Source organism: Rhinatrema bivittatum, chromosome 8, assembly GCF_901001135.1.
Source record: "Rhinatrema bivittatum chromosome 8, aRhiBiv1.1, whole genome shotgun sequence".
Taxonomy (NCBI): Eukaryota; Metazoa; Chordata; class Amphibia; order Gymnophiona; family Rhinatrematidae; genus Rhinatrema; species Rhinatrema bivittatum.
Genome location: NC_042622.1, coordinates 95,655,270 through 95,678,875, shown reverse-complemented (window position 1 = coordinate 95,678,875; position 23,606 = coordinate 95,655,270). Strand labels below are relative to the sequence as shown.

The window sequence follows — 23,606 nt, the reverse complement described above, 5'->3', positions numbered from 1 at the left end:
ATTTTACCTGTCACAGGTGTGACACATCTGTAATGTAAGTACAGAAGAACCTTCCTGTATGCGAAATGAAGGTCATGTCCAAATTTGAAAGCAATCAGTTCAGTGGTTTGAGATTAGCGATTTTGTCCAAACTATTTAACATTTTTATTTATATAGATGTTTTTAGCACTGCTTCAAGTACACTATTCTTAAATGAGTCATTATCCAGGCAGTAATGTTGCACAAGAGTTATGTATGGATGATCATGTGGCAGCTTTGCAGATATCCTTCCCCAAGACTAACCCACCACAACTCAACCAAAGAACGTGCTTTCTCCATAGCAGGACCATCCCTATGGAACACCCTCCCCACTGTCTTAAGACTTGAGCAAACATCTCAAACTTTCAAAAAGAAACTAAAAACTTGCTTCTTCCAAAAAGCTTTTACAATATCATGAGAACAATCACCACTCAATTCACTCGTAGCCACTCCTTCCCCTATCTTATCCCCTTTCATTCACCTACTAACCCATACTCTGTTGCATTGTAACCTTTTTTCAACTTGTTGTATGTAAACTGATGTGATAACATGTGTTTAATGTCGGTATATAAAAACTAATAAATAAATATCCTGGATTGTTGCGGAATTGTGGTGTGCATTTAATGTGGCCATTGCTCTGACCTGAAGAGCTTGCATTATGCATGCTATTTCCAAACATGGCTGCGTTAATCATTTGGATAATTTTTTTTATTTTTTTTTAATAGCTAAACCTTTATTAACCATGTCATAAGATATGAAAAGCTGGGTTGACTTCCTGAGTGTTTTAAGTTCTGTTCAAGTAGAATAAAAGGGCTCTTCTGCAATCTAAGATGTGCAATGCCTGCTCTGGAGCTGTGCTTTATGACTTAGGAAAGAAAGTTGATATTTCTTGATTTAGGAGAGATTGACATACTACTTTAGAAAGAAACTTTGGGTGTGTTTTGAGGAGTACTTTTTCTTTTGAATATCTGCATATAGGTGTATAAGTTACTAAGAGTTGTAACTCACTCTTCTTGCTGATGTGACTTATTAGAAAAAGTTTTTCATACCAGGAACTTCATCTGTGCTATAGCCATAGGTTTATATGGCAGTTTCATAAGCTGCATCAAGACAGTATTTAAGTCCCATTGAGGTGCTGGGGCCTTATTGAAGGTTTACGGTTGAAAAGACCTTTTAAGAATCTAGCTACTAGTGGTTGTTGCAAAATTGGTTTTCCATCAATGGTATTGTAAAAAGCCACTAATGCGCTCAAATGTACACTGGAGAATTTTTTTGATTAGAGTCCATGAGGTGAAATATTGGTGTACTTTAGAAGCTGGACATGCAGAAGATTGTTCTCCTTAATGTATGTACCAGTTAGTGAATCTCATCCATTTGAAAATAGGAAAATTGGTTCTTACCTGCTAATTTTCGTTCCTAAAGTGCCATGGATCAGTCCAGACAAGTGGGTTAAGTATCCCTACCAGCAGATGGAGGCAGAGAACAAAACTTTGAGGCACTGCTACATAACAGAGTGCCATCTGCAGTCTCTCAGTACAGACCTGTACCCAAGTCAAGATGTCTCACTTAAACCCCAATAAACTTTGGGTGAAGAGAGACTTAAGTTGGAGCCCCCTGCAAACCTATATCAAACTATATACACTGCTTAATAATCTGCTTATATTAAATTCCAGCTCTGGGACCATAGCAAGACAGCGCAGCCACCTGAACCTTGATGGAGCTGAGGGAGAGAGACCCTTCTGAAGTCCATCTTGCAGGAAATCCAACACAATAGGGATCGTGGTCGCATGTGGATTGGTGCCATGAGTGTCGCACCATGCCTCGAATACTCTCCAGATCCTTACGTAGGTGAGAGAAGTGGAAAACTTGCGAGCTCGGAGGAGCGTATCTATCACGGGCTCCGAGTAACCTCTTTTCTTCAGTCTAGCCCTCTCAATGGCCAGACCATAAGAGACAATTGAGCTGGATCCTCGTGGAGGATGGGACCTTGACGTAAAAGGTCCCGGAGAGGAGGCAGGGGAAGAGGTTCCCCTGCCAGTAGTCTTCTCATGTCCGCGTACCAGGGTCTTCTTGGCCAGTCTGGTGCCACTAGAAGAACTAGGCCCCGGTGTTTCTGAATCTTGTGGATGATGGCGCCCAGCAGAGGCCACGGAGGAATGGCATATAGCAGAGTCCCTGGAGGCCATGGCTGAACCAGGGCATCGATTCCGTGTGAGAACGGATTGAGCTTGCGGCTGAAGTATCTGGGTACTTGAGCATTGGACTTGTCCGCCACTAGATCCATGTCCGGAATCCCCCAGTGATCCACAATCATCTGGAAGGCTGCGGTTGACAGCTGCCACTCTCCCGGATTTAGGATTTCTCTGCTGAGGAAGTCTGCCGTGGTGTTGTCCTTCCCTGCGATGTGGACGGCGGAGATGTCCTGAAGATTCGCCTCTGCCCAAGTCATTAGTGGGGCGATCTCCAGAGATACCTGTCTGCTTCTGGTTCCGCCCTGACGGTTGATGTATGCCACCGTGGTGGCGTTGTCGGACATCACTGACTGCTCTGTTCTTCAGTCTGCGAGCAAATCGAAGGCATACCAGTCGGACTGCCCGAGCCTCTAGACAGTTGATGTTCCACGCTGACTCTTCTCTGTTCCACCGCCCTTGTGCGGTAAGTCCTTCACAGTGTGCACCCCAGCCGCTCAGGCTGGCATCTGTGGTGAGCAGAGTCCACGTGGGGGAGGACATCTTCGACCCTCTGCTCATGTGGTTGGACTGCAACCACCACCGTAACTGGGTCCTTATTCTGGCAGGCAGAGGTAGGTGCGTGGAATAGTTCCGTAGCTGGGGGCTCCAGCGAGAGAGCAGGGAGTGTTGTAGAGGTCTCATATGGGCCATTGCCCAAGGTACCACTTCCAGGGTGGATGCCATGAGACCGAGAACCTGCAGATAATCCCAAGCTATGGGCCGACTGGTTCCCATCAAGTACTGGATATGCGCCTGGAGTTTTAACCTTCTCTTGGTAGTGAGACTGACTGTGTCTGCCTGGGTGTCGAACTGTACTCCCAGGTATTCCAGTGACTGGGAAGGCTGTAGGCAACTCTTGCTGAGGTTGATTACCCAGCCCAAGCTTTCCAGAAGGGCGATCACTCTGTCGGTTGTCCGATGGCTCTCTTCTCGTGATTTCGCCCTGATCAGCCAATCGTCTAGGTAGGGATGGACCAGAATTCCTTCCCACCTGAGGGCTGCTGCTACCACGACAACCACCTTGGTGAAGGTCCGCGGTGACGTGGCCAACCCGAAGGGCAAAGCCCGGAATTGGAAGTGGCGGCCTAGAACCTTGAAGCGTAGGTAGCGCTGATGCTCCGGATGGATTGGAATATTTATTTATTTATTTATTTATTTATTTCACAACTTTTAATATACCGACGTTCGTATGGCACATCACGCCGGTTTACAAGTAACTCAATTAAAGGAGGAAATTACAATGAACAGGGGGCAGGGGATGGGAGCAGGCCAGAAAAAAGGAGGGGGGTAAGGGAGACAGGAGAAGAGAGAGAAAGATAGGTATCGTGAAAGAGAGTATGCAGGTAAGCTTCCGACAAGTCTAATGCCGTGAGGAATTCTCCTGGCTGTACTGCGGTCTTGACGGAGCGCAGAGTTTCCATGCGAAACCTCGGGACCCGTAAGTATCGATTGACTGACTTGAGGTCCAGTACAGGCCGAAAGGTGCCCCCTTTCTTGGGTACCATGAAATAAATGGAATAGTGTCCAGAATTCACTTCCCAGGCAGGTACTGGGATGATGGCTTTCAAGGACAGGAGCCTCGCCAGGGTAGCTTCCAACGCTGCCTTCTTGTGTGTGGGACATGAAGATTCCACAAACTTGTCCGGAGGGAGATGATGAAAGTCCAGATAATACCCCTCTCGGATGATGGCGAGGACCCACTGGTCCGACGTAATCTCGACCCATCTGGGGTAGAAGAGGGTTAACCTGCCCCCTATGGCTCCGTCCCCCAGATGAATCGGCGGATTCTCATTGTGAGGCGCGGCCAGGACCTGCGTCCAGGCCTGCTCCCCTCTTGCGCTGCTTGGTCCGAAAGGACTGGTTCCTGGCCTGAGGACGCGGTGCCTGGTAGCGACTCCTGTAGGGAATGAAGCGCTGGGAGCTTCTACCCCTGGAGGGCCTTGGAAAGGCGCGCTGGTTCCTTCTGAATCTATCTATCAAACACCTCCTCAACAGTCTGAACCTGATTCTCAACGCTTCAAAAACAGAATTCCTCATCATAGCCCACGACAAGAACAAGATCACCTCAAATCCACCAGCCAACCTGCAAACCACAAACGTAAGAGATCTAGGAGTTATCCTCGACAACCGCCTAACCCTAAAACCATTCATTAACCAAACGACCAAGGACTGTTTTTACAAATTATACATCCTCAAAAAAATCAGACCGCTCTTCCATTCCCGCGAATTCAGAACAATTTTACAATCAATTATATTTTCCAAGCTGGACTATTGTAATTCCATTCTACTAGGCCTTCCAGCTTCTCATACAAAACAGCTACAGATGGTGCAGAACACAGCTGCCAGAATTCTGACCAACTCTAGGAGATTCGACCACATAACCCCGATCCTGATAGCCCTTCACTGGCTACCTATTCAATACAGAATAATGTATAAGTCCATAACTTCCATCTTCAAAGTCATCCATCATCTCGCACCATTAAATCTACAAATCCCCCTGGAAAAACACTCCACAGTCAGACCAACCAGGAATTGCTATAAAGAAACATTACAGGTTCCACACGCCAAAGCCTTCAAACACAAATCACTTGAAGACAGAGCACCATCAACAGCAGGACCACGCTTATGGAACTCTATCCCATCAGAGCTGCGCCAGGAAACATGCTTACTAACTTTTAGAAAAAGACTAAAAACCTGGCTTTTCAGAAAAGCCTTTCCGATCTTAGATTAACCCAGGTTAATATTATCCCTTAATTACTTTTTCAGAGTTCACATCATCTCATAACTCCATTATAAAGTCTTAATCATCCACCACCTACTCCAGACCAGGACTGCTCTCAGTCCGGGTCTTTAAGTTACATATTTTGTAAAGATCCATTGTAAATGCATTTTTTATTAATTGTTATACTCTCTTCTTCTTCTTCTTCCCACTCTCCCAGTTGTATAATTCCTTGTTCATTGTAACTGTATTTTCTGCACCAGTTAGTTGTTCCAGTTCTATGTTTAATGCACAAACTGTTCAATGTAAACCGGTTTGATGTGACCCCTGGTCGTGAAAGCCGGTATAGAAAATAGCTAAATAAATAAATAAATAAATAAATCATCCGGCAGGCGAGGTACTGGAGAGGCGCCCCATGTGCTGGCCAATTTATCCAGGTCGCTGCAAAACAGGAAAGAGCCCTTAAAGGGCAATCTGGTGAGGCGTGTCTTCGAAGGAGCATCAGCTGACCATTTCCGGATCCAGAGCTGCCTCCTGGCCGCTACGGAGGATGAGATCCCCTTGGCTGTTGTCCGGACTAGGTCTGATGCGGCATCCGTGAGGAACGAGAGAGCTGACTCCATGTCTGCTGCTGGAGCGTTGTTCCTGACCTGTGACAAACAGGAACGCGTCACCACTGTGCAGCATGTTGCGATCCGCAAAGATAGCGCTGCCACCTCAAAAGTCTGCTTCAGAATGGTGTCCAGTCGCCGGTCATGAGGTTCCTTGAGGGCTGCCCCCCCTTCAACTGGAATAGTAGTGCGCTTGACCACAGCGCTAATCAAGGCGTCCACCTGAGGGCACGCCAGCAGCTCCTGGATAGCCGGTGCCAGGGGGTACCATGCCTGTCAGGGCCCGACCCCCTTTGAATGCGGCCGCTGGTGCCGCCCATTCCAAATCTATCAGTTGTTGTGCTGCTTGCAAGAATGGAAAATGGCGGGCTGTGGGACGAAGACCTTCCAGCAGGGGGTTCTGCGCAGAGGGTACCGCAGCACTGGGACCTGTAATATCCAACTCCGCCAGGCACTGAGACACCAGGTCAGAGAGATCCTCTTTAGGGAAGAACCGCCTCATGGTTCTATATGGCTCAATCCCTGAGGGAAGTTCCCCTTCGTCCGGAAGCTCGGACTCGTCCGGTAAGACCTCCTGGTCCGACTGATCCGGACTGTCCATCGGCAGGAGGACCCGCTCACGATAGGGGCGTGAGGGCCCAGGAACAGGAACCGCTGAAGCTGCAACCGCAGCAGCAGCCACAGCAGCCGCCACAGTCGCGGCCATGGCAGGAACTGCCGGAACAGCAGAAACAGCAGGAAAGCAGGAACCGCAGGGCCTGGACGGGAAGCCGTTTGCATCTGTACAAAGGCATGAATCCCCTTAAAGAGATCCACCCAGGAAATGGAGGCGGTCTCTAATCGCCGGGGTACAAGATCCCCCGGGATTCCAGATTGGTCGAGACTGCCCGCTAAATCCGGGGTAGCCCCTGGGGAACTATCAGCAAACCGTGGCTGAGACTGGTCCTGGCCCGAGGGTCCCACGGCCTCCTCACATTGGGCACATAGGGAATCTGGCTCGTCACTGTGCGTGGCTCTAAGCTGGCATGCGGAGCAGAGGCCGAGGGCTTTAATGCCGGAGGCAGGAGGCACCCCTGCTGAAGATGCTGAGGCGTTCTGTTCCATTGAAAAGTATGCGCTCAATGCTATGCAGCAGCAATATACGCTTACTACAATAGGCGCACAATAATATGCGGCAACCATATACGCTTAATACAATAGGCGCACAATATTATGCGGCAGCAATATACGCTTAATACAATAGGCGCACAATAATAAGCGGGCAGCAATACACGCTCAATAGTATACAATATGCACTTCAGCAATAAGCGGTCAGCAATACACGCTCAATAGTATACAATATGCTCTCAGCAAGAAGCGGTCAGCAATACACGCTCAATAGTATACAATAGGCTCTCAGCAATAAGCGGTCAGCAGTACACGCTCAATAGTATACAATATGCTCTCAGCAATAAGCGGTCAGCAATACACGCTCAATAGTATATAATATGCTCTCAGCAATAAGATTATACGCACAATGATATATATAATATGCGCTTAGTCATAGACATGGGCCTATCATGGGCGCTCAATACCTGAACCAGGCCCACAAAATGGCGCCCTCCACGGCGTGCCACACCGCCGATCCTCGGTTCCTCGGAGACCAAAGAGTAAGAGATGTACGCCTTACCTGATCCTCGGTGCTTCCCGGCTGGAACCCGGGTGCTCTCCGGCTGCGGGGGGAGAGGGCAAGTACCTTCACCGCCGCGTTTGAGGAAATGCACCCGCTGCCTCGTTCACGCCGGGACCGAGGCGCCTTGTATGCCTCACCCGAACTTCGCCAGGGGGCTACGTCCCTGCCGCGATTCGGCCACCAGACCGAGGACTTAGAACCTCCGGGGGACCACGGAAATCACCCCAGGAAACTCTACTGGGGGAGGGACCCCAAGGGTATCACCGCAGGAGTGCGGGGCTCGATGTTGTAGTAGAATTGTAATAAGAAGAAAGTAGAAAGTAGATTGGAAACACGCTCAGCGAGCGTGCAGGCACTCCAAACTGCTTTGGAGACGGAAATTACTAAGTTGCTACGCTTCCTGTGGGGGTATATATACACCCGTGCTGACGTCAGATCCGTCTCCAACTGCTAGCCCGAGGATACTATACCCATTCGTTCTGAGTCCATCTGGCTACACGCCAGGAATATTACATGTATTTATACGTTCCCTGTAAAGTAATGTTATGCTGCGTTGTTATATGTAAACCGGTATGATGTTCCCAACAAATATCCATCTATAAAAATGCTAAATAAATAAGACCATGTCGCCGCACGACAGATCTCCTGCGGTGAAAGCAGCTGACAACTCTGCCCACGAGGTTGGAATGCGCTCTCAACCCCTCTGACACAGACCAGCTCTTACAGAAGCCTTATTTCCTTTCTTTGCTCCACTGAACAGGACAAACAGATGATCCGATCTCCGAAAGGTATTTGTCATCTTGAGATATCGCAAAAGATTGAATGAAGCTCCCTAGCCATGGGAGTATCGGCCATGAAGTTCGGAAAGGCTAGAAGATCGACTGCCTGAGGTGAAAACAGGATACCACCCTTCAGCAAAAAGGAAGGAACCATATTGTAAGGAAACTCCATCCTCTGAAATGTGGAGGAAGGGGTCCCTGCACAATAACGCTTGCAGCTCTGAGATTCGCTTAGCTGAACAGATAGCCACCAGGAAAACAGTCTTCAGGATTAAATCCTTCAACGACGCCTTCCGCATTGGTTCGAAGGGAGGGCCACACAGAACACGAAGAACCAAATTCAGATTCAAACTCCAACAGATCTTGCGCACTGGAGGACACAGATGTTTTGCTCCTTTCAGAAAACAAACCACATATAGATGAGGCGCAAACGGCCTACTTTGAAACTTGCCACGAATAGAACCCAAGGCTGCTAACTGGACCCGAAAGGAAATATAGGCCAAGCCCTTTGATAAGCCACTCTGCAAAAAGGCCAGGACCTGATGAATGTCCACCTTTAAAGGCTGCACCCTGTTCTGCAAACACCACGATTCAAAGACTCTCCACACTCAGACATAAGCAATCGAAGTGGAAGTCTTCTTGCCTGCAGCAAAGTTGCAATCACCGGCTCTGAATAGCCCTTCAAACTGAGTCGCCGCCTCTCAAAAGCCAAGCCACCAGAGAGAATCAATCCTCCCTGTCTGAAAATATGGGTCCCTGCCGCAGCAACCCCGAGAGGTGAGACCAGCAAACAGGACTGTCTACCGCCAGATGCAGAAGATCCGCAAACTATGGCTGACATAGCAACTCAGGCACTACCAGAATCACCCTGCCCGGATGAAGTTTGATACGCCGTAGCACCCGACCTACAAGAGGCCACGGGGGAAACATGTACAGCAATAGGCGTGCTGGCCACGGTTGAACATTCGCACTGATTTGTCCTGGATGAGCGAAGAAACGCTAACAAGGCCTTGCGCACCGTATGAATTTCCAGCCGATTGATAGACCAAGTCGCCTCTTCCGATGACCTTGGGTTGATTTCCCCTAGCAAATCACCCCCAAGCCCAATAGGCTGGCATCTGTGGTAACTAACACCCAATTGGGCACTTCGAGATCTATCCTTTTCTCTGTGCCAAGACAGCCACCACGAAAGACTGGATCTGGCATCTGCCAGCAACGGTAGAGAAAGCTGAAATTCTTTCGACAGCGGATTCCAATGGGATAACAGAGCCCCCTGCAGAGGACGCATGTGAGCAAGGCCCACGGCACTTAATCCAGCGTAGATGCCATGGAAACCAGCACTTGTAGATAATCCCTCTCTGGTTACTGGACCTGTCTGTGCCCAAAGAACCTGACTCTGCAACTTGAGGACTTTCTCCGTAGTCAGAAACGCCATCCCCAACTGGGTATCGAAGAGAGCTCCCAGATATGCCAGGGATTGGATCGGCTCTAGATGACACTTTGCGAGGTTCATTACCCAGCCCAATGATTCCAGATGCTGCAGTACCCACTGGACGAGCGAACACACTCCACCTCTGACTATGCCCATATCAGCAAATTGTCCAGCTACGGATGCACCAGGATACCTTCACTCCTGAGAGCCGCCGCTACTACCATCACCTTTGTGAAAGTATGCGGTGCCGTCGCCAACACAAAGGGAAGCGCTCGTTGCCCCAGTACCATGAACCTCAGAAACTTCTAGTGGTTGGCTCGAATGGGGATATGCAAGTAGGCTTCTAACAAGTCCAACGACTTCAGAAACTCCCCTTTGCGAACCGCTATCACCGTGAGCAATGTCTCCATCAGAAAGCATGGCACTCGTAGGGTGCCTTCTGCAGATCGAGAATGGGCCGAAAAGTGTCTTCTTTTTTGGGCACCACGAAGTACACGGAGCAATGACCCTGATCCGCTCCAGGGGAGGCATTGCAATAATGGCTCACAGAAGCTGCAGATGTTGCAATGTCTCCTGCACTGCCTCCCGCCTGCTTCAGGAGAAGCAGTGGGAGATTACAAAGGCATCCCTGAGCAGCCAAGAAAATTCTAAAGTGTAGCCTTCTCTCACCAGCTGCAGGACTCACTGGTCGGATGTGAGCTTGGTCAACTTCTTGTAAAACAGGGCCAGCCTCCCCTCCAATAGTATCTGGAGAGGAGTGGATGCGCACGCCTTCATTGCCCGATCTTGTTTCCGCCCTCACCTTGGGACCCACTGTCCCTCTGGGCCTGCGCTGGGGTCGAAAGGACTGCTGTCGGCCAGAACTCTGCTTTGGGGCAGCCGGCACCTGACTCCAGCCAGTGCAAAACCTCCTTGCCTCCTGAAATCGAGAATGCGGAGGAAAAAGCTTCTTGTGCTTTTTTCTTGTCCTCAGGCAATTTGTTACCCTTCGACTCCCCATTTGCTTCATGAGCTGCTCCAGATCCTCTCCAAACAGCAGCTTCCCCTTAAAAGGCAGGTTAGACAGTTGGGCTTTAGACCACACATCTGCCAAACAATTTCATAACCACAGGAGCCTCACCGCAGCTATCGCCAAGACCATTCTTCTGGCGGAAGTCCAAATCATGTCATTCAGGGCATCCAACCACATAGGCTGCTCCCGCTTCGAAGCAGGCCGTTTGCACTGTGTCCACGGTCGTTCCCAACTTATCTTGTTCCTTCTGAACCCAGCACAGACAGGCTCTCTGCAGACTGCTGCAAACTGCCGCACGCAGGCTCACAGCCAAAACTTCAAACTATCTTTTAAGGAGGATTTCCAAATTCTGATCCTGAATATCCTTCAAAGCCACTGCCCCTGCCACCGGAATTGTAGTCTTTTTGGTAACCGCAGATACTGCCGCATCCACCTTGGGAATCTTCCAAGACTCTAGGGTCTGCTCTGGCAAGGGATATAATTTGGCCATAGCCCTGGCTACCTTCAAGCTCGCTTCTGGAGATTCCCACTCCCGATCCACTAACATCTTCACCATCTTAGGTAACAGGAAAGCCTTAGGGGGTCCCCACAATCCCTCCAGGGCTGGATTCACTCCCTCATTGTCCGACTCCTCCTGAGCGACCTACATCTCCAGTTCTTTCAGAAACTGGGGGGGGGGGTCAAAGGGCCCAACTTCTCCCTGCGAAACAAACGGACCACTCAAGGATCATCCTCATCTGCAGCCAGAATCTTGTCTAGATCCTGCATAGGATCTCCTACAGCATCGATGGGATCCTGACATGGATCCATTAACATACCAATGCCCCTACCCAGATCCACCGGTCCTCCCTGTACTTGACCCGGATCATCCATCTCAGAGGTGTCTTCCTCCACTGCAGACCTCTTGAGACCCAAAAGCCTCAGAAAACTGCCAGACTCTGTCAGCTTAGGCTTCTTTGCCCCCTGGAACTTCCTAGGCAAAAACCTCTTGGTCCCATCTCTCTTCCTGGCCAAATAGGCCTTATGCATCAAAAGGGAAAAATCCAGAGAGAAAGTTTCAGGATCTGAAGAAATGGGGGTCTGGATCCGCAAACCCCTGCATCTGTTCTCCCACCCTGCCACCAGCAGGGTCTTGTTCTGCAGGAAAAAGTGTGGGAGGGGAGTCCTGAAGCCCTGAAACAGCAGGCTGGCTTCTAGCATGTGTGCACAAAATGGCCGCCGGTAACACAGACCCCCCTGAGCCTCCAACACCTGCCCCGCCAAATTCGGGCTCCTGCCGTCTCCGCCTCTCCGGAGACATTCTCCGCAGCCGCGGCAAACATTCCTACGCAGCGTGGGAGGCGCCATGCCAAAAACAAGCGGGCCTAAAAATAAACCCTGCCTGCTAGCACTGCAGGCAGCGCCGTCTGGGTGCTGAACCAGCGCCACTGGACCAGACATACCTGGCAATTCCACCCTGCTCACTTTGAGCTGCCTCCCAGCAGTGAAAGCTGAACTCAGCTGCTGGAGCACAAGCAAGAGCTGCTCCGTCCCTTCTTCTTTTTTTTTTTTACAACTTAAAGGGACACAGACACAGAAGGGAAAGTAAACTGAAATACTTCCCTGCTTCTGGTGAAGAAGGCTGAGCCCAGGCTAGTGACAGAGAACCAGAGGGGATGAGGGAACCGGAACCACCAGCTATCACCCCACCTCAAAATAAGGGCAGAGCTACCCCAGGGATCACTAACCCCCTGCCCACGAAGGATCCTAACACCTCAGGGAGCCGAAACCTTCTCTATTCTTATCCTTGAAATTTCTTGAAAACTCCAGACTACAGGTTCGCACCTCTACCATCTGTTAGAAACAAAAAAAAAAAAAAATACTGAGGGACTAGAGGTGGCACTCTTGGTTATGTAGCAGTGCTTCCATCTGCTGGTAGGGATGCATAAATTCACTTGTCTGGACTGATACGGGGGTACCAACAAGAAAACAGGATTTCCTTATGAAGGTTTCTAGATGCGAGCAGACTCATTTATTCTTTGTGACAATTGAAAGTATGTTGCTTTCAATATCCATACTGTTAATACTGGAGACTGGAAACTGGGATGCAGGACCGCTCTGTCATACTGCGTTACCAGATTCAGAATGGTTAGTAACCGAACATTTTTGGAGGTGGGGGAATTTAAAAACATGCAAATAAATAACCTTATAGGGGTATCTGCTACTAGCTTGATTAACCATAGAAACCAACATGATCACAGACAACTCAGGGCTATCAGGATAATTTTTCCTTTATCTGGTCTCAGCTTTAGAATGGTTTTCACTTGTAGTGGAATTGGTGGGAAAGCATACACCATGTGTCTTCATTCTATGGAATTAAAAATGTGTCCTTTGCTACTACATCTTGTGGTGGCCTTTTCAAACAATACTGTGGTAGTGTGTGACTGAACAGAGATGCAAATAGGTCTATTCCTAGTGTGCCCCAGGGTTGCAAAAAGATACTGTAGTATTTGATAGCTGAGCGACCCACTCATGTGGTTTAAGTTGACTGTTTAATCTGTTGGCTATTATATTGTTCTTCCCTGGAAGATAGATTGCTGAGATCAGTATTTTACATTTGATTACCCAGTCCATATCGCTATGGACTCTGCAGAGCTGGAAGGAACCTATTCCTTCTTGTTTAGATAGGACACAGCAACTTGTCAGTTTATATCTATTTTGTTTTTCGAACAAGGCTTGAACATATTTAGAGCACTCAACATTGCACTTGTTTCTAGAAGACTGACATGAAGCATGGATTATTATTAACGATCATTTCCCTTGTGTACAGATTTTTGAGATGTGCTCCCATCCATGATGTGATGCATCTGCTGTTACTATAGTTTGTATAGATGGTTGGGGGGGGGGAAAGCCTTCTATCTTTTATGGCAGCTTGTGCTTATCCACAGAAAATATCTTTGTATTGATTAGTTGATGTATCACCCCTTCAAACAACTGCATCGGAAATAATAGTAATACTTCGAACCTCAAAAGCCTGTATGTGAACTCGTTTTTAGAGGGCCAAGGGAGATCACAGTGTCTCCCCATCAGTAGGGTCTTGAAATGTGTTCCCTCCCATTACAGAAAAGAACCTTCAAAGCTATTCTCATGTCCTATCAGATTACATATATATTTATGCAGACACTTCACACAGTTTCCAAAGAGACATTCTCTATGCCTTACTTGAATAAGTTGGTCAATCAGCACTGGAGAGTAATAGGACGGATGTTTAATAATCGATTTGGAGATGACTTCACAATAATGAAATGCCTGAGCAGCTAGTCCCATTTCAGCCAGTCGGCAAGCATAAATAAATTTGAACACCTGAACAAAAAGCACAGAAATATACACATTGCCCAAGCAGTATAGTGTCATTCAGAGTTAGCCACCCCAACCTAAAGTACTGACCCACCAGATTTCCCACTTCATCAGGTCTACAAACAGCACGCTTCAAAGCTGCAAGTAGTGCAAAAAAGCATTCTACAATCATTTATGAAAATAGGTTGAAAAACCTGGAGCAGAATAGACAAACCTTTAATAAATGCCCTACAGTTTCCAAAATGTTATGAGTTTTGCAATGGAAATTTTTTGAGCTTCCCAAAGAATATCTGATGTTACCGATTTAAGGGGAAAAATACTAAATTTTACATTATGCTGTAGCTTTATTGGTATTTAGCAAAAGCTGCGAATAAGGTCAAAATCCAGCCCCTTACTTCAAGGAGTTTCACATAATTTTGGAGCCTATTTTTTGGGACAGGTGCATGCATATATGTAGCTTTGAAGAAATTAACTCAAGATCCTCTTGGAACCCCCAACATATCTTAAAAATTTGATGTTGATAGGATACAGAATACAAGCTATATGGGTGGCAGAGAGCAGAAGGAGAAGACACAGATATGGAAATCTCATAAGCCTACTTTTCCTCCTTTGGAAAGTAGGTTTAAAAAAGGGCAATTGCAATTATTTTTATCATATAGAATTAAGGCCATTCTGCTCAAACCCTTTCCTCTCAAAAATTCTAGTAGCAAGCAAAATTGTATGAATGCAAACTAGCTCACCCTGCCCAGCTTCTTTGCAGAATTTCAACAATTAACGCCTCAATGACTATTATTTGGGGCCTGAGCCAAACAGCCCCAAGCCACAGAGGGTGCTCTATGCTAACACAAATCTTGAAAGAGCACACAAGGTAACACTCGCACCTGGAAGTTAGGCAGAGAACATGGCTGTGTACCCAAAGACTGTGCATACTCATAGGCCTCAGTCCGCTGAATGGCATCATTGGAGGCAAACCTTCCAAATGGAGAACTATTCCAGAGAAATGGAAAACAAAATTAACTAAGATTTTCAAAACACAGCGATAGCTCTGATTTTAGTTAAGGTGAAATTACTACTTACCTGATAATTTTCTTTCCTTAAATACAGTCAGACCAGTCCAGACAAGTGGATTATATATATGCCAACCAGCAGATGGAGATTGAGAACAGGCTCGTTGATGTCACTATTTATCTCTGTGCTAACATCAGCCTGCCAATATTCCTGTACAAGCCAACTGAAGAGAGCGTTAATAGAACCATAATAGCGGTTAATATATTTACATTTATCATCATCATCATCTTTAAACTAGTGCACTTCCAGAAAAAACTAAGGAAGAAGCAATGAATGAAGAGTATCCAATAGTAGCATAAGAAACCACTCACCTGTGACAAAGCATAGGAAACTATAACGCTTTCCAACCTTGCTTATTTACCTGGGAAAAACATTTACTGCAAGGCACAAAGTAAACGAAGACACTGAAAATAGCAGCAGTTGTATTCAAAGAAAAGAAATTATCAGGTAAGTAATAATTTCACCTTCCTCTTCATCCAGACACAACAATCTGGACAAGTGGGATGTATCCAAACTACTCCTAATAGGATGAGACGTTGCCCAAGGCCACAGCAAAACTACCAAGGCAACAGATTCTACCTCTGCAACCCTGATAGCCAGACTAAAACATTTAGAAAGAAATGCAATATAGACTAAGATGCTGTTCTACAGATCTCTAAGAAGAGACCAATTGCAACTCTGCCCATGAAGAAATCTGAGCCCTCGTGGAATGACACCAAATTTAGTTCAGTAATGGAGTACCAAACTCCACATAAACCTCTGAAAACACCTCTTTAAACCAGTGCACCACCGTAATTCTAATGGGCACTCCACTTCTCAGCACTCTGCTATACTGAACAAAAATTAGATCCGTTCTCCCGAAAAAAAGTTAGACATCCTAAAATTTTGTAACCGATGTCTTCTTACGTCCAAGGTTTGAAGCAGCGCGCATTCTTCCAAAAGTGTCAACCTACTAAACAAAGAGCAGAAAACCTGACATGTTAAAATGGATTCTAAAACTGCTTTAGGTAGAAAGGACGGAACCATATGAAGTTGGACCTAATTCCTGAAAATCATAAGAAAGTGTATATTAACATATTAATATAGTAATGACAACAGAAAAGGACCACATGGTCCATCCAGTCTGCCTAGCAAGCTTCTTATGGTAATATCTACCACACCATGTAGGTCACCCCCAGATTTCTCTTAAGGGTAGGTTGTGCAGTTACCACCAATCCTTATGATAAGGGTAGTATTTATTTTATTTGTATGGTTTATATACCGTCGTTCCAAATGAAGATCACAACGGTTTACAATATCATCATTCTAGGGCATCACAATAATTTGGATCTAACCTAGCTCATATTCATATATTTTTAGGTTAACTTTAATATTTACAATCACAAACAAAGCAACTGTCAAACCCATAAAAAATTACCATTAGCAACATTTTTAATGGTGAGGAGCATTCCTGACAATTCCGGCAATGCTGACTTTCTTTGCTTTTGGACTTGGCCTTAGAAGCAGTCCTGTGCTTTTCCCCTAATGCCTACATCTCAGTACCCCCCCCCCCCCCAAGACCGTCTGAATCTAGTTCCCCTTTTTTCAACCACCGCTGTCAAAGAAGAGAGTGATGTTGCAGCTGCATCAAAAGTATAAAGACTTATTGCTTGAGGATAGTAATCTCCATGCTTTTGCTAAGGGTATAACTGTCACACAGAGTGAGTTACTCCATGCACTCTTTTCTTCATTTCTGTCCTCTAGTCTTTAGGAATCCAGCGTGTCTATCCCATGCCCCTTTGAATTCTTTGACTGTTTTTGTCTTCACCACCTCCTCTGGAAAGACATTCCAGGCATCCACCACCCTCTCCGTGAAGAAATTTCCCGACAGTGGTTTTGAGTCGTCGCCCCAAACATTTCATTTCATGACCCCTAGTTCTACTGTTTCCTTTCCAATGGAAAAGGTTTGAAGTTTGTATTTCATTGAAACCTTTTAGGTATCTGAAGGTCTGTATATCTCCCCCGGACCTCCTTTCTTCCAGGGTATATATATTTAGGTCCTTCATTCTCACCTCATAAGTCATTTGATGAAGACCCCATTTTGGTCGCCCTTCTCTGGACCATCTCCATCCAGTCTCTAACCCTTTTGAGATACGGTTTGCAGAACTTGAACACTGTTCTCCAGGTGAGGCCTCACAAAAGACCTGTGCAAAGGGATTATCACCTCCTTTTACTTACTGGTTATTCTTCTCTCTATGCAGCCCAACATTCTTCTGGCTTTAGCTATCGCTTTATCACATTGCTTCGCTGTCGTCAGATTGCTAGCCATTATCACCCCCAAGGTCCCTTTCTTGGTCCGTGCACAACAGTCTTTCACTCCCCATCCCATACAGCTCTTTTGGATTACTGCACCCCAGATTGCATGACACTGCACTTCTTGGCACTGAATCCTAGCTGTCATATATTTGACCACTGTTCAAGCTTTCATGAATCACGTTTCATTCTCTCTACTCCTTTTGGGGTGTCCACTCTGTTGCAGATTTTAGTATCATCCACAAATAGACAAACTACCTTCTATCCCTGCCGCAGTGTTGCTCACAAAGATACTGAACAGAACCGTTCCCAACACCGATCCTTGTGGCAGCCTACTTAACACTGTTCTCTCTTCAGAGTAGGTTCCATTTACCATTTCACGCTGTCTTCTATCCCAAGCTTCTCATTTTATTCACGTCTCCTATGCGGGATCATATAAAAAGCTTTGCTAAAATCCAAGTAGATCACATCACATGCTCTTCCTCGATCAAATTCCTTAGTCACCCAATCAAAAAAATCAAACAGATTTGTCAGAGAAGACTTTCCCCCTGGTGAATCCATGCTGCCTCGGTTCCAGCAACCCTGATTATAGATAGTTCACTATCCTTTTCTTCAGCAGAATCTCCATTTATTTTTCCATTATCAAGATGAGGCTAACCGGCCTGTAGTTTCCAGCCTCCTCTCTGCTTCCATTCTTGTGAAGCGGGACCATTTCTCCAAACACATGGCATCACTCCCGTTTCCAGGGATCTATTGAACAGATCATTCAGTGTACCTGCCGCAGTGTTGCTCACAAAGATACTGAACAGAATCGTTCCCAACACCGATCCTTGTGGCAGCCTACTCAACACTGTTCTCTCTTCAGAGTAGGTTCCATTTACCATTACACGCTGTCTTCTATCAGTCAACCAGTTTGTAAATCCATGCACCACCTTGGTGCTCACTCCCAAGCTTCTCATTTTATTCACGTCTCCTATGCGGGATCATATAAAAAGCTTAGGGTGTACCTAATTCAATAATTTACGTTGGATATATGTGATTTTTTCTGTTCTGTTGATATCTTTATCACATATTCTACCAGTTTTTCTTAGATTCAGTGTACCTGTCAGCACATCTCTGAGCTCCCTCAGTATCCTGAGATAAACCTCATCTGGCCCCATGGCCTTTTCCACTTTGTTTTCCTAGCTCTTCCCATACATTTTCTTCTGTAAATGGAGTTTTGTCTACCCCATCCCCAGTCTTCTCAACCAGCAATGGTCCACTCTCCAGGGTATTCTTTAGTGAACACCAAACTGAAGTATTTGTTTAATATTTCTGCCATTTCTTCATCTCTCTCCACATGGTCCTCATCAACTTTCAATTTCACTATACCACTTCAGGCCTCCCTTCTTTCTCTGATATATCTGAAAAATGTTTTGTCACCTCGCTTTACCTCTAACAATCCTTTCTTCTGCTTGACCTTTTGCTTTTGTGATTTCTTTCTTCATCTCCCTCAGTTTTAACAGATATTCTCTCTTGTGCTCCTTTTCTTGGTATCTTTTATACTTCTTGATCGCTGTTCTTTTTGCCTTCATTTTTTCAGACATCTCCTTTGAGAACCAGATCTGTATCTTTTTCCTCTTACTCATTTACTTTCCTAACATATAGATTTGTTGCCTTTGTAATAGCGCCTTTTAATTTGGCCCACTGTTCCACCTCACCCATTTTCTCCCAGTCTTCCAGTTGTTCCTCCTTGTACGTCCCCATTTTGAGAAAATCTGTATATGTGAAATTCAAAACTCTGGTTTTGTGTGACTTCTCTGTATCCTATTTGTGATATTGAACCATGTCATCTGATGATCACTGGTGCTCAGGAGAGCACCTACCTGAACATCAGAGACATTATCCCCATTAGTGAGCACTAGATTGAGTATCAAACCCTCTCTCATAGGTTCCATTGCCATTTATTTGAGCACAGTCCCTTGAAGGGAATCCACTATCTCTCTACTTTTTGTAGATTCCACAGAAGAGCATCTTTAGAGTAAGCAGTTCCTCAGAAATAACCTTACAAGAAGAAAACTGTGATCCTGACGGGAAAGACAAAACTAATTTCCAGTCCAAGGCAGAACAGGAATCCACACTGGAAATCTAATATGCTCAGTACCTTTCAAAATCTGAGACACATTCAGATAAGACAGAAGCCTGTTTTACATATGCTCTCTATAGCAAAAGAGGGCCGCACCCTGCATCAGGAGAGCCTTCAGAGCTGATCCTTTAGAAAGGCCTTCTCACAAATATCCATAATCAAGAGAATGATGAGTTTCCAGGAGTAGTACGTTGCCCAGAACACCAATCCTCAAAAAACAATTCGCACAGAGGCCAAGGAAGTGGAAAATTTTCTAGTCATCAGAAGTGTAGGTATCACAGCCAGAGAAGAGCCATTCCTTACTAATGTGCCCTTTAAAAGGTCAAACCATAAGACAAATTGATCTGGATACTAGTGAAACATCAGAACCTGGCATAGGAACATCTTGTGAGGTGGAAGCCCAGAAGACTGGCACACAGCTCCCCAGAAAACCAGTGTGTGAGATTACTGAAAATTGTTTTTGGAAAGAAAATGACACTGTCCCAAATCCAGCAACAACTGGACCACTCGCTGAGAAGCAAAAAGCTATCCTGAAAGGACTTTGCTCTAATTAATCAATCATCCAAAGAAGAGTATAGGAAAATGTGTTCTCAACTGTTAATTTTCATTCTTGGAATACCACAAATCAGTCCAGATGTATGGGTTTTGCTTCCCTGGTAGCAGACGGAGCAGAAAAGCTTGATGGACACTGTTACTTAACCTAGAGCACCATCTGCAGTCGCTCAGCATGATCTGTACCAAAACCAAGATGAGGTTAAACCATAAATAACTTTACCCCACAAAGCTAGCAGTGGAAAGGTTGAGCACCCCCCAAAGCAAGCAAGGGAAAGGTTGAGCTCCCCCTCCTGCCCAAATCAAAGCTCATTAGTCTATAAAAGGAAACTCAACTCCCCAAACCTAAAAACAATCTCATACTATCTACACATAAACAGAACAGTCTTTCAAGAGAGAGCAGGGCTCTGGACTAATCTGTGGAATTCCAGGAACGAAAATTAGTAGGTAAGAACCAATTTTCCGTTCCTGTTCATACCCATATAAGTCCAGATGCAAGGGATTTATCCAAGCCCTCCTAAACTAGGCGGGAATCTGAAATACCTTCTCACAGTACACTCTCCCCAAAACCAGCCGTTTTCAGTGCCCAGACATCCATTCGGTAATGCCTTGTGAACATGTGTAGAGAAAATCAGGTCATCACCCGGCAGAGTACCTGTGGGGACACAAAGCGACACTCAGTCCAGGCCGCAAGTTGTGCCCTAGTAGAATGGGCCTGAAGCCCCTCGGGGAATTGGATGCTCTTTGCTAACATAAGCCAACACTACGGGCACTTTTAGTCATTGTGCCATGGAGGCTTTAGAAGCTTTACTCCCTTCAATTAGTTTGCCAAACAAAAAAAGGTGATTGGACCTCTGAAGATTGTTGGGGACTTTTAAATAATACAATAAGACTCCACTGACATTTAACAAGTGAAGTTACTTCGCACATGGAACAGAAGATCCAGACCTGACTGAGGTGAAAGATAGATACTATCTTTGGTAAAAAAAAAAAAAAAAAAAAGAAAAGCACTGTGCAGCAAGAGATCCCTTTCTCCGAAAATTAAAAGGAAAGGAAAAGATCCTACAAGATAACATTCAAATCTCTGGAATATTCCTGTGAAACAGATGACCACTAGAGACTATGTTAGTGTAAAGTCCTTCCGCGATGTCATTAACAAGGGCTCGAACAAAGGGCCATAGGGAACCTGCAAATCCAAACTCAGGTCCAATGAGGGGAACAATCACCTCACTGGAGGTCACACATGCTCCACCCCTCTAAGAAAACGGACCACATCCAGAAGCAAAGCCAAGGATACTCCTTGCCCTTAGCTCTGAAACAGTCCAAGGCTGCCACCTAGACTCTTATAGAACTGAATGCAAACCCTTGCACTAAACCGTTCCACAAAAATGCCAGAATGTGAGCTACAGATATTTGACGAGGTACAAAAACCTCTCCGAGGCATCATGTCCCAAACACTCTCCACACACTAACATAAGCCAATGAAGTGGAAGGTCTCCTAGCCTGCAACAAGGCAGTACTGACTTCCTCCAAATAGCCTCTCAATTGCATATAACTCCTGCCAAAGCCAGACTGCAAGATAAAAATGAGCCACCTGCCCCCCCAAAAACATGGAACCATGATGAAGTAACTTGGGAAAATGTCTGAGCCTTAGAGAACCATCCATTGCTCGATTTACCAAGTCTGCAAACCACAGGCAACTTGGCCATTCCGAAGCCATGAGGATCACCTCCCCTGGGTAAACCCTGATATGCCTTAGCACTCATCTTATTAGGGGTCAAAAAGGAAAAACACACAACGAACTCCTGGATGGCCCGGAGCACAAAAGCATCTAGGTCCTCTGCTGCGACCTCCCACCTGTGACTGAAGAAGCTGTGTGCTCTGGCGTTCTGCTTTAAAGCAGTCAGCTCCAGCTGAGGAATGCCCCACCTAAAGCGAATGAACGGCCACATCTCTTCCACCCGCTCCCATTCTCCAAGATCCAGTACCTGCCGGCTTAGAAAGCCCACCCGAACGCTGTCCATCCCAGAGACATGAGACACCGCAGAGCTACCAGATGTTGTGCCGCTCAAAGGAAAGGCTCCTGGGCCTTTCGAGACACTAAGGGACTCCTGGTCCCTCCTTAGCAGTCAATATAAGCTACTGTCATTGCATTGCCCGACAGAACTCATACTGCTCAATCGTGCAACTGTGGAAGAAAAGAAAGCAATGCCCTCTAAACCTCCCTCATCTCCAAACAAGTGATAATCCACTATGCTACCTCCTCCGACCTTGTGCCACTTGCCCTAGGCAAATGGTCCCCCAGCCTTTTCGACCAGTAATTTACTGCCCAATCCAGGATCTTCAATTCTATGCCCAACTCCAAACTGGCTCAAGAAAACCACCAGAAGACTGGACTTGGAATCCCCCTGGCAGTGGTAGTTGAAATGGGAACTTCTCCAACCAAGGGTTCCATCAGGTCAAAAGTGCCCTCTGAAAAGTCTGCATAAATGTGTATATCCAGGAAACTAGATCTAGCACAGCCACTAAAGAACCCAAGACCTGTTAACAATCCCAGACTCTAGGTACCAAAATCCACAATCACCAGCTACCCTGCACCTGCAATTTCAGCAGCCTTTTGCCTAGTTCATTATCAAATTGGTCTCTTAGTTGCTCCAGTGACTGGGTCGGAACCCAGTTGCTCTTTGCTGAGTTGAACTCTGTATGAGGTATTGAACTGGCCACTGTCATAGGGTCCTCAACTTCACCCTAGTGAGCTTGGAGTACAGAAATGGATGTATTAAAATGTCCTCCTTTCATAGTGCTGCAACCGCTACCACCATCACCTTGATAAAACAACCAAGGCGCCTTTCGCTAGCCCAAACTGAAGCTGCTCTTCCAGCACCATGAAATGAGGGAATGTTTGTTGTTCCGCCAAGAAGGAAATATGCAGATCCAGAGAAGCCATGAACTTAACTGTGTGGACTGCAACCACTAAGCGTAGGGTTTTCAGAGCCACATTCCATTCTTTTCAGATCTAGAATGGGCCGCCAGGCATTCTCCTTCTTTGGAACTCTGAAATAGATAGACTACCTTCCTTTGTCCTGCTCCCCTGGGACCCCTGGTACTATCACCTCCAGGTGCCATGGCTGATCCAGCCTGGAATGAATTGCCTCTCATCTGGCGCTGTAGGTGCAAGGTAAGCTCATATGCTGAAACTTTTAGGCTTGCCATCCAGCAACCAAGACGACAAAGGGTCCCACAAGTTTCCCCAAGGAGCACTGCTTGCAAAAATGAGGTATTAAGAGAAATTGGTTCTTACCTGTTAATTTTAGTTCCTGTAGTACCACAGATCAGTCCAGACTCCTGGTTTTTGCCTCCCTTCTAGCAAATGAGACAGAGAAAGTTTCACTGACACTGCCAAATAACCCGAGGTGCCACCTGCAGTCCTTCAGTATTGAGAAGTACCCAAGCCAAGATGGCTATAATATTAACAATAACGAAACAATATCCCCTGAACGAGCTGCAACAATTGGAAAACTTAGAACTTTGCCCACACTAAAAAAAAACCATGCAAAACTAACAAAACCTGCACCATTCTTCAGATTAAATATAACAGATCAAGTGTATGCTCCAAATCCCCTTTTCCCCAACTAGGCGAGACTCTGGACTGATCTGTGGTACTACAGGAACAAAAATTAGCAGGTAAGAACCAATTTTCCTTTCCCTGTACATACCCAGATCAGTACAGACTCTTGGGATGTACCAAAGCTTCCATTA

General features: G+C 46.1%; 1 protein-coding gene across 4 annotated transcripts in view; it reads right to left on the bottom strand.

Moving 5' to 3' along the window:
* The window catches only part of SEC16A (SEC16 homolog A, endoplasmic reticulum export factor), a 192,532-nt gene that overhangs the window by 79,499 nt on the left and 89,427 nt on the right, over positions 1–23,606 (bottom strand). For all 4 annotated transcript variants that reach the window (XM_029614123.1, XM_029614126.1, XM_029614124.1 and 1 more), the window contains exons 16-17: positions 14,692–14,797; positions 13,676–13,816 (exon numbers count right to left, since the gene is read on the bottom strand). In XM_029614123.1, the coding sequence (XP_029469983.1) occupies positions 13,676–13,816; positions 14,692–14,797 (247 nt within the window). The remainder of the gene's footprint in view (positions 1–13,675; positions 13,817–14,691; positions 14,798–23,606) is intronic.